At 39.2% G+C, this 17,082-nt stretch overlaps 1 protein-coding gene across 1 annotated transcript in view; it reads left to right on the forward strand.

Annotated features, from left to right (window-relative positions):
- The window catches only part of DNAH5 (dynein axonemal heavy chain 5), a gene marked incomplete at both ends in the record, with an annotated part of 214,130 nt that overhangs the window by 20,251 nt on the left and 176,797 nt on the right, over positions 1 to 17,082 (forward strand). The window contains 9 exons of the mRNA XM_082837242.1: positions 868 to 1,044; positions 1,996 to 2,109; positions 3,087 to 3,194; positions 5,568 to 5,690; positions 6,366 to 6,581; positions 10,180 to 10,287; positions 14,109 to 14,194; positions 15,054 to 15,375; positions 16,654 to 16,860. Of these exons, the coding sequence (XP_082693368.1) occupies positions 868 to 1,044; positions 1,996 to 2,109; positions 3,087 to 3,194; positions 5,568 to 5,690; positions 6,366 to 6,581; positions 10,180 to 10,287; positions 14,109 to 14,194; positions 15,054 to 15,375; positions 16,654 to 16,860 (1,461 nt within the window). The remainder of the gene's footprint in view (positions 1 to 867; positions 1,045 to 1,995; positions 2,110 to 3,086; positions 3,195 to 5,567; positions 5,691 to 6,365; positions 6,582 to 10,179; positions 10,288 to 14,108; positions 14,195 to 15,053; positions 15,376 to 16,653; positions 16,861 to 17,082) is intronic.

Here is a 17,082-nt window from a genome sequence, read left to right on the forward strand (position 1 = left end):
CAGGTTCAGTGCAATTTTAATTTATAGTCATTAGTTAAGAGATAGTAAGAATTCTAGGAGATGAAAGTAAATAACTTTATATACTTATATAACTAAATGACTGTACTTGGCCAGTTTTTTTTTCTGAAAGGTGTAAGTTACTTTGAAGAGAATCTCTCTGTAGAAGTACAAGAAGCTTTCTAATTCAGTGTGTCCTCCAAAACAAAGCTCAAGACTTAACCTTAAAAAAAAATATTTTCAGGGCTTCCCTGGTGGCGCAGTGGTTGAGAGTCCGCCTGCCGATGTAGGGGACACGGGTACGTGCCCCGGTCCGGGAAGATCCCACATGCCGCGGAGCGGCTGGGCCCGTGAGCCACGGCCGCTGAGCCTGCGCGTCCGGAGCCTGTGCTCCGCAACGGGAGAGGGCCGCGTACCGCAAAAAAAAAAAAAAAAAAAAAAAAAAAAAAAAAAATTAAAAATAAATAAATATTTTCAGAAAAGTCCCAAGTGAAACTGGATGTTACATCAATAAGGAAGCATAATGGAAATTAACCAACTGAAGGCATGAGGGCTTTCCAAGGTTATTGTTCTCTGAGGTTCTACGTGAATAGCCAAGGAAACTTTCTGAGGTCACGTCCTCCGAAAGTTCACGAAAGCTCCTTTAACAAATAGTTTTCCGTTAGAATGAGTCAACTAAATTTTTGTTGAAATTAAAACAATGGATACATGTTAGGTTAGTAAAAGGCTGTCATTTGAAGCATGCAGATGAGTAAAAATCTATCACGATTCAGGTAGCAGAATTCACTTCTTTCCTTATATTTTGCTTATGTATAACTTTTATATCTCCAGCCCTACTCACTGGTTCATGGGCCTTCTGTGCACTTGCAGGTCCTTGCCGGAAGCAATCAGCTACGGACGGAAGCGGATGACCTTGGGCCCCGAGCAGAGTTGGAGTACTGGAAAAAAAGACTGTCTAGATTTAACTACCTTCTGGATCAGTGGAAGAGCCCAGATGTGAAGGCTGTGTTGGCAGTGCTTGCTGCTTCCAGGTCGAAACTTCTGAAGGTTGCTTTTTGCTTTATGAAGTGGGAATGAGAATTCTGTATGCATATGTCCTGGGGGAATTAGGAACAGAAAAATGTCATTCTACCTCTATGAAAACAACTTTAAGTTTGGATTATACTGTCCTTTTATAATTTTGGATACTGTGGAAATAGCCTTTGAATGAAAGGTATTTGTCGACTGGTGTACACGTACGTATATGTATTATTAGAGGGCACTGCAAGTCATTAAGATGTAACATAATAACATGATTGTATGTATATTATGAATTCAGACCAACGAGGAGTAGTAATAATGAAACCTTACCTTATCTATTTTTTTTTTTTTTTTTTTTTTAGCACTGGTGTATTTGCTTTATATCCCTGTGTAACAAATTACCCCAACACTTAGCCACCTGAAACAACAAACATTATCTCATAGTCTATGGGTCAGGGGTTTGGGTGCAGCTTAGCTGGGAGCATCTGACTTGAGATCTAGCCTGAGGTTGCGGTCAGGGTGTTGGCTCATCTGAAGGCCTGATTGGGATTTGCTTCCAAGTTGCTTATGTGATTGTTGTGGGATTCAGTTCCTTGCTGGCTGTTGGCTGGAGGCTCCCTTCAGTTCTTTACCATAGACAATATGGGAGTAAGGTGCAAAATGGATTCAGCAGTCTGTGGAGGAGAAAGGGTGTAGGTTTAAATGGAGGTGCTGCCCTCTTGAGGCTTTGTCCTAGTTATTGAATAGATGTCATAAGAGAAGGCCTGGAAGAGATACCTTTGAAAATTTTGTCAAAACATTTAAATTGCTCTTGAGTGTGGCAATGCCCCCCACCCCTCCGGATTCAGTTTTATGTGAGATGCATAGGGCAGACTGCAAGTCTGACTCATGGGACTTGTGATGACTTTTAGCAGCTGTTATAGTGGAATTTCCTCTATTAATAATTGCATTAAACTTTCTTTCCTGTACTGTGCTTAGACGTGGCGGGAGATGGATATTCGAATCACTGATGCAGCTAATGAAGCAAAGGACAATGTCAAATATCTGTACACACTTGGGAATTGCTGTGACCCCTTGTACAGTAGTGACCCTGTGAGTTAGAGATTTCTACCCCCTTGGTGTACTGATGACCCTTTCGCACTAACTGAATTGAGTGTGGAGTTTTGGTTCGTGAATATTACAGTCTGTTGGAAAAGTCTTAGAAACTTTTTTTTTTTTTTTTTTTTTTGCGGTACACGGGCCTCTCACTATTGGGGCCTCTCACTATTGGGGCCTCTCCCGTCACGGAGCACAGGCTCCGGAAGCGGAGGCTCAGCGGCCATGGCTCACGGGCCCAGCCGCTCCGCGGCATGTGGGACCCTCCCAGACCGGGGCACGAACCCGTGTCCCCTGCATCGGCAGGCGGACTCCCAACCACTGCGCCACCAGGGAAGCCCAGAAACTTCTTTTTATTCTTAAGAAAGTTTATATATATATATATATATATATATACACACACACACACACACACTTGGCTATCTACTTCTGTGTCTCTCTCTCTCTATATCTCTCTCTATATAATATTTATATCATATATCTGTCTGTCTAGCATCTATTTATCTATCCAGATAAGATGGACAGGACATGCGACGTTATATTTTAAAAACGTTTATTGCATATTCCATTTCCTATTAAATATTGCAGTTGACATCCTGGACTATACTCAAATAACTGTGGGAAGAGTTATTGGCTCATTCTTTTTCTTCTTCTTTTTTTTTTATTTTAACTTTAGGATGTGCCTGTTTTTATTTATTACAAAATTAACTGTTAACACAACTTCCTTGTCCATAACAGAAAGTTAGTGTTTCTTGCATTGAAACAAAATTTGATTAACTGTGTGTGACTAAATAATAAAAATAAAATTACCCCTAAATATATTCTATCTATGTAGAGTGATAGATAATATTTTAAAAATTTAAATAAAAATCTTTTACCTAAATTTTTTTCTAACGAAGTAAGAAGGATTAGCCTATTGGAATTTTGCTGAGTTTGATATCTGTTTCCCTGAAAACTTTTGTGATGTTTTCCAGATATCCATGATTGATGCTATTCCTGCACTTATAAATGCAATTAAAATGATCTATAGTATCTCTCATTATTATAACACCTCTGAGAAGATCACATCTCTGTTTGTAAAGGTAAGTGCATAGCATAGAGTCCATGGTCACTTAGATTTCTTTGCCAATGGTTAATTTTTTTTTTTTTTATAATTAGAAATGACCATGGGACTTCCCTGGTGGTCCAGTGGTTAAGAATCCGCCTTCCAATGCAGGGGACGCGGGTTTGGTCCCTGGTCAGGGAACTAAGATCCCACATGCTATGGAGCAACTAAGCCTGCATGCTCTAGAGCCCGCAGGCCACAACTAGAGAGCCCATGCGCCACAACTACTGAGCCTGCGCGCCACAACTAAGACCCAACACAGCCAAAAATAAATAAATAAATATTAAAAAAAACCATAAATCATTTTTTTTTAAAAAAGAAATTACCACATTGGTGCAATCCAATGTCTATGTACCCTACAATTAAAAAAAAAAGGTTAATCTCTCAATAGAGAGAGGAGGCTGATTCTAGCAAATCATAAGGCATTATTTCCCAAAGTAATTAATATAATAAATATTGTATTATTTATATATATGTATATAAATATATATTTATATTTTTTATATATAATAAAAATGAAAGAAAGATTCTTTTTAGAATTTCTTTCCTTATTTTATTTAGCACATGATTTCTATCTATTGGGTAAATTTTAATTAAGAAAAACTATATTTAACTGGCTATCTTCAGTTTCGTATTTTATGTGCCACTGCTCCAAATTTATTTGATGCCACAGTTGTTTACTTGGTGTTATTAGAACAGTAATCATGGTAATAAGAGCCACTTGCAACGTTCCAGTAATCCATAAAGCAATTATAATGATTCTGCCCAAAACCATAACGATGTTTAAACCTTATGTCCTAACTCATAAGTGTTTATGGTGAGCATTGTTGCTTTTTCCCATTTTTGAACAGTCTCTAAGAAGTAAATGACTTTTTCATTACCAAGGCGAAAGTTTTAAATGTTGTATTAAATAGAGGCATTTTTGACTCATCAGGACTGTGTTGTGAATACTAATGCAGTAAGAGGCATGATTCTTCCCAGGAATAGGGACATCCAGCCTTGAGAGCTTGATGGGAAACTTCCTTCTGCTCTCGTACTCAGGGAGAAAGGAGGGGAATCCACAAGACCCTCTTCCGACTTCTTCACACATTAATGTTATGTTGGGGTCAGGAGGGGTATTCCCTGAGAAGAAGACTCAAAAGTCAATTTGTGTTATTACTCCAAGTTTCATGCATTTGCAAGGCTTATTTTGGAACATAATTGTGAAACCACCATTTCTCTCATTTTCAAAAACCTTTCATTATGAAAAATTTGTAGCAGGTACAAAAGGAAAGAGAATTGTATGTATATGTACGTGTCACCCAATCATCAACTATCAACACATGGCCGATTTTGTTGCACCTAACCTTTGCACTGCAAATCCCAGACATCATGTCATTCCATACCTACAGTATAGACCTCTAGTTTTCCTTTTAATTTATTAAAAAATCACCAAAAGAATTCTGAAGTCTTTTTTTTTTTTTTAAGTTTGGAGAGATAAATAAAATGTTGGCAGTTACACACATTATCTTTCCTCTTTCCTCTGTTGCCTTCTGCTTTTGACATTTCTGCTACAGATCATGGTGGCATGAAATGATCAGGGTGGACAATTCGTCTCATGGCACTGGGAAACCGTGAGTTAGATTTTAGAGCAGGCTGCTGAAGAAGGAGACGGGGTGGGGGAAGCTCTTGACAGCTTTTAGGTAGGGAAGTGAATCCCTTCTTGGTTGGTTAGGATGTTCATCCTGCATTAACACAGGGGTCTGAATTGGCAATTTTCTGCAGTGCTTCCAGCTCTGTGATTTTACAAATGACTTTGATGATAGATGTGTAGAACTTAAAAAGTTGAACAAATAGAAGCAGAGAGTAAAATGGTGGTTGCCAGGGTCTGGGGGAGTGTGGAACATGGGGAGATGTGGGTTAAAGGCTACAAACTTTGAGTTATAAGGTGACTGAGTTCTGGGACCTAATGTACAGCATGGTGACTATGGCTGATATTGTTTTGTACACTTGAAAATTGCTAAGAGAGCAGATCTTAAGTTTTCTCAACACACACACACAATGGTAATTATCTGAAGTGTTGGATGTGTTAATACTCGATTTTGCTAATCATTTCATTATGTATATGTACATCAGGCCTCACATTGCACACCTTAAATATATACAATTTTTGTTCGTCAGTTATACTTCAATAAAGCTGGAAAGAAAGAGGGTTAGTGCTTGATCATAGTTGTGATGGAAAAACAATACATCCAAAGATTTATTTACAGATTTTATACTCGGAGAGGTAGGGGAGCTAAGGACCCTTTAGCTCAATTTATGTTTGATGGCTGCTTAATGTCCTTGGCATCGTTTTATTGGAAAATCCCAGGTGACCAATCAGATGATATCTGCATGTAAAGCCTATATTACCAACAATGGGACTGCTTCGATCTGGAGCCAACCACAGGATGTTGCTGTGGAAAAAATATTATCTGCAATTAAACTGAAGCAGGTAACGGTCAACTTGATAATATATTTAGATTTTTTATTATTTTTACATTGTTTTTTGCCAATGCACCTTAAATCATTTAGCAGTTATCATATTAGTGGTTGCTAAAAGGAATGGTAATCTTTTACTGTTAAGAAAACTTGAATGTTAATAAATCAGTCCCCCACATTTGTTCACTTACTTTACCCTTTTTGAGGGCCTGCTATGTGCCAACACCACACTAAGTACTAGAGATACAAAAATGAAGTAGTTTTCCTTAAGCTTCTTGTAGACGAACGGAGAGATACACAAAGAGTTAAGCTTCTAACTAACACAGTGGGACCCAGGGGGAAAGGCTGCATCTTTGAGTCACCTTATGAATAATTAGGAGTTTGAACTTCCCTGGTGGTCCAGTGGTTAAGACTCCACGTTTCCAACGCAGGGTGCATGGGTTTGATCCCTGGTCAGGGAAGTTCCGTATGCCATGTGGCCAAAAAGAAAAAAAAAAAAAAATTAGGAGTTTGCTAGGTTGGGGGATGGGAAAAGATGACATCCCAGGCTGATGAAGGAGTAGCTACAGAGGCATGAAACTGAAAGGTTTTGTAATTCCACCCTAAATTTGCTGTCGCTTTCACTTAAGAGAATAAGGTTGATATCTTTGTTGTGTTCCCTTTCTTGTATTTTGGTTTTTACTTTAAGGAATACCAGCACTGCTTTCACAAGACCAAACAAAAGCTTAAACAAGATCCAAATGAAAAACAATTTGAATTCAGTGAGATGTATATTTTTGGAAAATTTGAAACTTTCCACAGACGTCTTGCCAAGATAATGGACATCTTTACTACCTTCAAGACATATTCAGTCCTACAAGATTCTAAGATTGAAGGACTGGAAAACATGGTCACTGAATACCAGGTACTGTTTTCAAAACTAAATTTGCTACCCTTATCCATAATAAAACGTTAATGTGTTATGCAAATGACTGTATTCAGAAAGCCTTAAATAATCAGTCTCTAATGTAAAAGATAAGCTCATGGCCCTTAAACAATAAAGAAGTTAACTCTATTTGAGAATTGTGTAATGGAGCTAATATATTCTTTTCAGCTATGTGATTATGAGAATGACTTCCCTATAGCCTAAAATTAATCATCATTAGCAAAAGCGTTTTCATTAGTAGCACAAGAAAAATGTTTAAATATAACTTATTATTTCATTTGTTCATGCAAGAAATATTTCATCAAGCATATACTGCGTGTCAGTCTCTCGTTGACCCTGAGTTCTGAGTGGTTGGTATCTGATTATATCTGCAGTTAAGCATTTATATGGACTCATGTTGAAAAAATAATAGGGATTGGATTTTATTTTAGCTCTACTATTTTTTTTTTTGCGGTACGTGGGCCTCTCACTGTTAGGGCCTCTCCCGTTGTGGAGCACAGGCTCCGGACGCGCAGGCCCAGCGGCCATGGCTCACGGGCCCAGCCGCTCCGCGGCATGTGGGGTCTTCCCGGACCCGGGCACGAACCTGTGTCCCCTGCATCGGCAGGCGGACTCTCAACCACTGCGCCCCCAGGGAAGCCCTAGCTCTACTATTCTTAATTATTTTGACTTTTGACAGCTTTATGTTGTAAGGATATATGTGTAACTAATCTTAGTTTTTAAAGTGGGCACAGGGATCTAATGTTTCGAAGATTTTTAAAAAACAATTTGCAAACACGATGTGCTTTGCATTTTTAATGTGGATATAGTCAGTTTTTTCTTGTTTGGGGACAGTGACACTAAACCTTAATTTTTTTTTGTACTTGAATTTGAGAAGGATCATATAATTTACTGTCACTCATTGATTTTTCTACTCTAAAAGTTTAGGTCGATATAAGCAATCTTTTCATTTCCTGAGTATATCAGATTTGGGGAGAGAAAAAGAAAAAACCTTTTCTATATATATATAGAAAGTTCTGCCTCTGAATCATCACATGGTTATTTTCTCCTTGGCCTCTAGATCTTGATTTAAATGACCCTCTCAATTAAGTTTTCCTTGAGCTCTGTTTCACCTCAGTCACTCTATGTTACTTATTTTATCACTGTCTGCAATTATCCTGTTCATTTATTTGTGACTTACATAGATTCCCACCCTCTATATATAGTGGGAAATATTTCAGGTGAGCTGTATGTAATCTGCAAGGTGGATAATCTATTCTCTGAAACTGACAGTTTTGCAAGACAAAGATGGACTATGTCCATTTATTTTTCAGTTTGGAATCTAGTTAATTTTTATTCTTAATGAAAAAAATAACTTTGGAGCATATTTAAAAGTTTGTCTTTGAAGGAGAAGTTGAACTGTACATCTAAATGCAGATAAAGACTATTCCAACCGGATAAAAATACTGGGAAGAAAAATTGCTTTCAGAATCTAAAGTGAAATACTGATTAAAATGGATGTACCAGAAGGTAGTGAGGTAAAATGTAGATGGTCCATGAAAGTGTAAGGTGAGATTTTCGTGTATTAGAACCAATGTGAGAAGCTCAAAGTGCGGCCATGGAAATGAAACTCAGGGTCCTTGTGTGGATTCAGGGCCCTGTCCACCCCTCTGGCCTCCTCACCTGCTTCTCTTCTCCTCATTCAAAGTACTCCAGACACAGGACAGGTCACTTCAGCCCACCTTAGGGCTTGCAGAGCCTTTTTTCTGGAAAGTTCTGCCTCTGAATCATCACATGGTTATTTTCTCCTTGGCCTCTAGATCTTGATTTAAATGACCCTCTCAATTAAGTTTTCCTTGAGCTCTGTTTCACCTCAGTCACTCTATGTTACTTATTTTTTCACTGTCTGCAATTATCCTGTTCATTTATTTGTGACTTTCATAGATTCCCACCCTCTCTCCCCGACCGAGGATGTAAATTCCCGAGGGCAGGGATGTTTCTTTGTTCTGTTCATTTCTGTATCTTCCAAGTTTGCTGGCATATAATAGGTGTGCAATAAATATCTGTCAAGTAAATGATTTAGTAGATGGAGTTTGATTAGTTGGTTTAAAGGTCATGATTAATCAGCTTATTTACTTAATACTCTTAAGCGACCATTAAATCCAATCAGAAAGCAGAATTTTCTAAGGGCCGCAAATCTTTTAAAATATAACTTTAAGATGTAGGAATGTAGCTTTTCCATACTTCTTTTACACATTTCCTATAACATGATGGGTAGCATTATAACATTATATATACACAATTTCTGAATAGACCTAATTTTGTAGTTATACGGCATGAAAGAGTAGGTTGTTTTAACTTGTAAACTTGATTCAAGAAGTTATGCAGCTTATACACTCTTGTCTATTGAGACACTTGAGGTGATGTTTAAATGGAAATATCTTTGAAGAAGCGTTTGTGGAAGCTGGCCCAACATTCTTCATAAAGATTATAGGCCTGTATCAACAGTGCGGGCACCGAGTTTGAGAACGACTTAGTACCTGGTTAAGAATGATCACAGAACATTAGAGCTCATTATTCAGAGCAAACAGAACTTTGGATAATAGTATTTTCAAGAAGATGAGTTTCCTAATTTGCACTGTTATAGTCATAGACTGCAGCTTTGGAGGAAGCAATTAATTCTAGAGATTCTTTAAATAGTAGATTATGGTTTGATATTTTATTTAGGACATTTGAGGCTTGGAGGATAGTTTTTCATCTGCAGATGTTATAACTGTGTTCTTCCTAAGTTGTTTGTATTTTGTTAAAGTCTTATTTATTTTCTGAGAAGACAAACTTTTCAATGAAAAATATTTTAGTAAATTCTACTTTGGGCTTGCTTGCTTCCTTCCTTCCTCCCTCCCTCCCTCCCTCCCTTACTTTCTTTCGGCTGCGTCAGGTCTTAGTTGCAGCACATGGGATCTTCGTTGAGGCATGCGGGATCTTCCCTTGCTCTTCCCTTGAGGCGCACGGGCTTCTCTCTAGTTGTTGTGTGCGGGTTTTCTCTTTCTCTAGTTGTGGCGTGCAGGCTCCAGGGTGCATGGGCTCTGTAGTTGCGGCATGCAAGCTCTCTAGCTGAGGCACGTGAGCTCAGTAGTTGTGGCATGAGGGCTTAGTTGCGTCGCGGCATGTGGGATCTTGGTTCCCCACCAGGGATTGAACGTGCGTCCCCTGCATTGCAAGGTGGATTCTTTACCACTGGGCCACTAGGGAAGTTCCTTGGGCTTCTTTTTCTTTTTCATTACTTCCGATGTAATTTGTAAGAAATTTTTAGACAGAACATCTTTCCTACTTTTCAGGTGAGGTTTTTATTTGATATTTTTCTTCAGAAATACATAAAGTCTCATGAAAATGCTTTCAAAATTATATATTTGAATGCTTTCGGCAATATTATACTACCTGTAATATACATGAAGCAATGAGAATAATTAAAGAAATAAGGCTCCTCTTAAGTTGATTTTTGGGGAATGATTGCGCAGGTTCTATATTTAAAGGTCATATTTACCTAAGTAATGCAAAAATATTGAAATATTGTCTTATTTCTTTCATAACATTTCAGGGTATTGTTGCCACCATAAAGGGAAAGGAATATAATTTCTTAGACCAGCAGAAAATGGATTTTGAGCAGGATTATGAAGAGTTTTGCAAGCAGACTAATGACCTTCACGTAGGTTGGATAATGAAACTCCTGTTGACAGTCTGGTGTTTATTTTTTCCGTTCTGTGTAATGCTGGTTATCATTACCCATGCAGAAGGGAGAGGCATCTTCATCATGGAGGTGACCGATAGCAAGCTTGGCCTGCATTTTGTGATTGCAGATTAATGACTGAAGGCTCTTTTTCATGGATTAAAGGGTCATAAATATAGCTTTGGGTAATGATCTGTGATCAAAGACTTCTGCATGTGTTCCGTCTTAGATCTTAGAAAATTAACTTTTATCTTCTGTTGAAACAGCATTATTAGAATATAGAAATTTGTTTCCATTTGTTTGTTACTTTAGCAATGATTGTGACCAGAGGTAGCTTGAGCAAATAAATGATCAGCAATGCCTGGCAGATCTCAAAGGCAGGGTTACAGCTGGCCTTGAAACAGTGGTACCAGGACCAGCTCAGCACCTGGACCCCTCTTGGTCTCGAAGCCCCATTCTCTCTTCCTTCTCTTGTCCCTCCTCCCACCCCCGGACCAGTCCACAGGAGCAGCGTATGGCCGTCAGCAGCTCCTAAGAACATATCACGGAACCAGCCTCATCTCCAAGTTCCTAAGGAAAAGGTTGGGTTAGCCAATTCTAATGTGGTGCCTTGTCCTGGACCTGTTAACTGTGGGGTCATATGGTAAAAGCAGAGGGGATGAGATCCACTTGCGTGGTTGGGAGCGTTTATTATCAGCTGAGGAGAACCAGGGAGGGTAAGATTGGGAGACAACCTAACAGGTGTCCACTATAATCAACATGCAGACTTCTTTCCATCCCAGTGAGATCTAAAGTGTGCACCTTTCTGATTATTAAAGGAAAAGGATCATTCTGTTTCTTCTTTTCCAGAATTTTTAGTTTGAAATAAATTTATACACTTCAAGGGAAAACGAGCTCCAAAGCATTTCTGGAGGGATGAGTTCAGTGTAGGACTCATAATAAAACTAGCTAATTCTATGTGTCAGGTCTGTTCTCAGCACTTTATAGATGTTAATTCATTTAATACTCACAATAATCTGATAAAGTGGGTGCTCTTATTACCCTCTTTTCGGAGAGGAGGAGACCAATTCACAATGAGGTTAAGTGATTTGCCCAAAGTCACAGAGATGGCAAGTGGCAGGCTGTCTGGCTCTAGGATTCAAGTTTTAAACCATTATGCTGTAAGACACGTTTCAGGTGATGGGAAGATAGAGTGCCGGTAATAATTTAAGCGCTGATCTCTTTTGGGGGCCGATTCAGACGTAAGGAGTGTGGGTCTTGATCTCTTGTTGATGGGCGGTGGCGGATCCTGAGTCCGTGCTCCATGGTCAGTGTTTATTTGTCACATCTTCATTTGTGTGTCCTAGCAGTTTCTGATCACATGGTACTTCAGTAGTTTGTATGTGGGATATAGGTAGATGGTGAACACCTTGAGGGCAGGAATTGTGTTCATTCCTATTTATGTCTCCAAGGCCTAGGGGATAGGACCTTATGTTACTGGAGAGCAAAGAATGTTTGCTGAATTAGTGTATGAGTTGCGAAATAATAAGGAGTAGACTGCTAAGTGAAATAAGTCAAGCAGAGAAAGACAAATACTGTGTGATATCACATATATGGAATCCAAAAAAATACAACAAATTAGTGAATATAACAAAAGAGAAGCAGACTCAGAGAAATAGAGAACAAATTAGTGGTTACCGGTGGGGAGAGGGAAGAGGGGAGGGGTAATATAGGGGTAGGGGATTAAGAGGTATAAACTATTTGGTATAAAATAAGCTACAAGGATATATTGTTCAACATGGGGAATATAGCCAATATTTTATAATAACTATAAATGGAGTATAACCTTAAGAAATCACATCCCAGTTCCACATATATCAGGGGCATCAGATCTGAAAAAAAGCACAGGTTTTACTTTAAGTGGAACATAAATGAAATGACCCAATAAAATGTTTATTTTAAGAAAAAAATGGAAAAGAAAGATAATTACTGATAAGGTAACAAAAAAAGAAGAACTAGATTTATTGCAATTAAACATGCATTTACTGTACGTTATTTATGTATAGAGTTCTATGCTGTAGCTTATGGATACAGAAATAAATCAAGTTGATTTGCCCTCAGAAATCACATTAGACATGTGATATGATTGAAATATAAGTACGTATATGTTATAGAACAGAGTAATGAATATATTATTAAAGAAGGGCAAAGAGTGGCTAAAATGCCTAATTATAAAAGTCTAATATTTTGATATTGTACTGGGAAGTAAGGATCCAAAGATAAGTTGACATATTCCAAAGAAGTTCTAAAGAAACTTATATGGAGAACAGACCTGCAAAACATTACATAGACTCTGAGAACTGCTACAACCCGTAAGGTAGTGTGTGAACCTAGGAGAAAAACAGTTCCATATTGTTGCTTGACTGGGATTAGGAAAGGCTCCAGAGAGGAGGCCATGCTTGGTGTGAGAACATGATTGATGTTTTCCAAGTAAATGGAGCGGAAATGAGAGTAATGGGAAGACCGTTTCAAGACTGTGCCACTTTTTATCATACTGAGAATATAATTTTATAAATGTTTTAAAGTCTGGTTTTTAAGCACTAGTTATAGATACTAATTCCTAGTCTTCTTGAATTTTTTTTTTTCATTCAACACTTTTATTCATCTTGTCTTCCATCTCAAAAATGGTCCACTTCTCTCCTTGGTTTGCTGACCAGTTTTCCTCTGACTTCCTTTTCCCTTTCTCCATCCACTTTCTCTTAACTAACATTTTTATACTCTCTCCTTTAAATAATTCACGCAGTCTCATGAATTCAGCCTTTGTTTCTGTAAAACTGGGGGGCATATACTGACCTCCCCATGACTCTGGGTGTAGTGAGCGGGGGTGATGAGTCTTGGAGACGGAATGGAGAAAACCAGTAACTGTGGCATCTCCAAGATGTGAGACTGGAGGGTGTGTGTGTGTGGGAGCATGAGATATACTGTCCATGAGTGATTTGGATCAGGGTTGTGTCCAGGCATCTGCTGTCAAGGGCATCAGGGCCTGGGATCCTGTCCAGATTTCGGGCTCATGCTTATACTAATATCAAAGAGCTGCAGCACGTTAGAACCAGGCGGGCCATTGGAAGTCTAGAAGGATATTGTCTCCAGTGGGCAAAGTAAGGCACTGTTTAGTAAAGGACCAGCGTTTGAGGTGGCAAGCTGCCTTAGGAAAAACTGAGTAGGGCCTGAGAGCCCAGAGCTAAGAGGACTAGAAGATTCCACACCAGACTCCAAAAGACTGAAAGAATGGACCCAAGGCTCAGAGAGAAAAGACTAAATTGAGGTCTTAGGTGTTCATGAAGAGCTCAGTGTAGGCCTTTGTGAAGCCATAAGTTAGAAAAGCAAGGAAAACCAGGTCCAAGCGTTAGGGCTCAGTAAAGATTTACTGTGTCTCAAGTTCTGTATAGTTTATACTCGGATATTTTTATGTCGTGAAAAAATTTGAGTGTTTATTTAGATAGGCTAACTGTACAGTTCTTCAGTGCAAGAAGATTTCTTGATCCTAAGATGTGATGTTTGTGGAAGAAATATCTGGTCCAGTATCCCTGGGGCCTGCCATGGCACCAAACCCTATGACTGCTCTGGCCTTCATGTCCCTCTTTGTTCTGGCTTCTGGACATTTATCTTTCTTTAAGCTTAGATGAGTATTATCTTCTCTGTTATACTTTGTCCTATATTGTATGTGTTTGCAGAGATGGGGAGCTCTTTTATCTTGTTGCTAAGTAGAATTTTTTGCAATGCTAATTCACTGTTCATAATCAGACTTTATTCTGTTTTAGAATGAGTTGCAGAAGTTCATGGATGTTACGTTTGAAAAGATTAAAAACACAAATCAAGCTCTAAGTATGTTAAAGAAATTTGAAAGGTAAAAATTTGAAAGACTTTTCTAAATTCTATCTTCTAAATTGGGGTAATATGAACATGGTTTAGCTTACATTATTATTATTTCATATTCTAGTGGGAAGGAAATCCTCTCTTGACAATCTGAATAACAAGGCCACAGTTTTAAAGTTCTTCAGAGGATTAAGACTTTGTTTTATTTCCTCTCAGCTTTGAAGTACCTTGTGACTGCCTATCATAATATCACTTAATGTTTAAGTAATTTTTTTTTTTTTTTTTTTGCGGTACACGGGCCTCTCACTGTCGTGGCCTCTCCCGTTGCGGAGCACAGGCTCCGGACGCGCAGGCTCGGTGGCCATGGCTCACAGCCCCAGCCGCTCCGTGGCATGTGGGATCTTCCCAGACCTGGGCACGAACCTGTGTCCCCTGAATCGGCAGGCAGACTCTCAACCACCGCGCCACCAGGGAAGCCCAGTGTTTAAGTAATTTGAAGAAACTCTTACCAAAAGTTTTGACTAGGTTTTAAGGATTGATACTATTTAAAAAAAAAAACCAAAAACCAAAAACCAAAAAACACTCTAGGGAATTCCCTGGTGGTCCAGTGGTTAGGACTTTGTACTCTCATTGCCGAGGTCCCGGGTTCACTCCCTGGCTGGGGAACTAAGATCCCATAAGACAAAAAAAAAAAAAAAGAAACAAACCGAAAAGCTATAACCTCTCTATTGTGATATGATTGACAGACTGATTCCATTTTGATTTTTTAATATGCTAACACAAATATTTCATTCTCTTCCATCAGCATGTTTTTACAGTAAGTCTTAATAAATAAGATTTCTCAATATCATCCCATTAATTCAAGCCTTTCACTTTAAAAAAAAAATCAGATTGGATATACCTAATCTTGGAATTGATGACAAATACCGGCGTATCCTTGAAAACTATGGGGCTGACATTGATATGATCTCGAAGCTGTATACGAAGCAGAAAGACGATCCTCCTTTGGCTCGAGACCAGCCTCCCATTGCTGGGAAGATTCTGTGGGCCCGACAGCTCTTCCACCGGATTCAGCAACCAATGCAGCTTTTCCAGCAGCACCCGTCTGTGCTCCAGACGGCGGAAGCCAAGCCTGTGATTCGCAGTTACAACAGGGTGGCCAAGGTCCTCCTGGCGTTTGAGGTTCTCTACCACAGGGCATGGCTTCAGCAAGTGAGTCTCTGCATGTGTGCTCTTCAAAGACGACTCCATAAGAGTTTATAAACTGCTCGCATTGGGCAGTTTTATTCCCATAGAAAGTTGAGTTTGTGGGTATTTTATAAGACAGGGTTGGTTGAATCTCAGTAATCAGTCAAAGAGTGTAATATGTCCCTGAAGAAAAACAATAATTAATTTTGGAAAAAAGATCGTAAGCCAGGTAACAGAAACTCATTTTTTAAAAAATAAATTAGTTATTTATTTATTGGCTGTGTTGGGTCTTCGTTGCTGCGCGTGGGCTTTCTATGGTTGCGGTGAGCGGAGGCCTCCTCTTCGACTTGGTGCACAGGCTTCTCATTGCGGTGGCTTCTCTTGTTGCGGAGCACAGGCTCTAGGCACGTGGGCTTCAGTAGTTGTGGCTCGTGGGCTCTAGAGCGCAGGCTTAGTAGTTGTGGCACACGGGCTTAATTGCTCCGCGGCATGTGGGATCTTCCCAGACCTCGGCTCGAACCCGTGTCCCCTGCATTGGCAGGCGGATTCTTAAGCACTGCGCCACCAGGGAAGCCCCAGAAACTCATTTTTATTTAATTTATAAACTCCTAAGGAAGAAGATCCTGTTTATGGGATCCTGTACCTGGTTGATTAGGATTTCTCTTTCTTTTTTTTTCTCCATTGTGTCTGTGAACACTAGTATACCTGTTAAACAAAGTTTTAAATTTTATTTGGCCATACTAGGTTAATCAAATTATATTTCATACCCTACCAACACTTGTATTTCTTTGTAGATTGACAGGAAGTATTTTGGAGGATAAAATTCAGCCTAACAAGGCCTCTAAAATGGTATCTCATTTTCCTAGTTCAAATTTTGGTGTCTGAATCAACAACAGAGAGGTCTCTGTAGTGTTTTACCTTGCTTTTCTAGATAACTGAAGACTGAGCTTGGTAGATTTCTTGAAACTTTTATTCGGAAAAATAACTGAGTAGGCACGAAGGTATCAGGGAGTGAAGTGGCTTTTGAGAAGTCACCTTTATTGCAGTATCCACTTATCAGGTGTGAGAGATGCATGACCCAAGCATTTTGTTGAATTGACTGTACATCACCACCAAGAACTTGAAAACTCTTTCCTGAGAGTGAAGTTAGGAGAAGAGTGAGAGACCCCATTGTCTTTAGTTTGAGAAGCTCAAATCCATGGAAGAAGACGTAATGACCTTCATTCCCAGAAATGGCCAAGCTAGATACCCTGTGTCTGCATTGAACCCTCTACTAGTAACAATGTTGATCTCTTCTCACAGACTGAAGAAATTCATGTAGGACTTGAGGCTTCTTTGTTGGTGAAGGCTCCCGGCACAGGGGAATTGTTTGTAAACTTTGATCCTCAGATATTAACCTTATTTAGAGAAACAGAGTGCATGTCACAGATGGGTCTGGAAGTTTCACCATTTGCAGCTTCCCTTTTCCGGAAACGAGACATATACAAAAAGAACTTCAGTAACATGAAGGTATAGTACTTTTATTTTTTTTTTCCCTTCTTGGCTAGCCCCAGTGTGCATTAAAAAAAAATCTGGTGGTGTGTTACTGTTGAGAAGCAGAAAGTGTCCAGGACGACGGTAGTGGAGTGACTGAGGCTAGAATGTAGAGTTGGCGAGGGCCAGGTCATCACAGAGCTTGTAAACCAAGGTTACACGTTGGAGTGCACCAGGAAGCCATTAGAGGAATCTGAG

The sequence above is a fragment of the Leucopleurus acutus genome (genome assembly GCF_964270905.1).
Source record: "Leucopleurus acutus genome assembly, chromosome: 3".
In the NCBI taxonomy this organism is placed as follows: domain Eukaryota; kingdom Metazoa; phylum Chordata; class Mammalia; order Artiodactyla; family Delphinidae; genus Leucopleurus; species Leucopleurus acutus.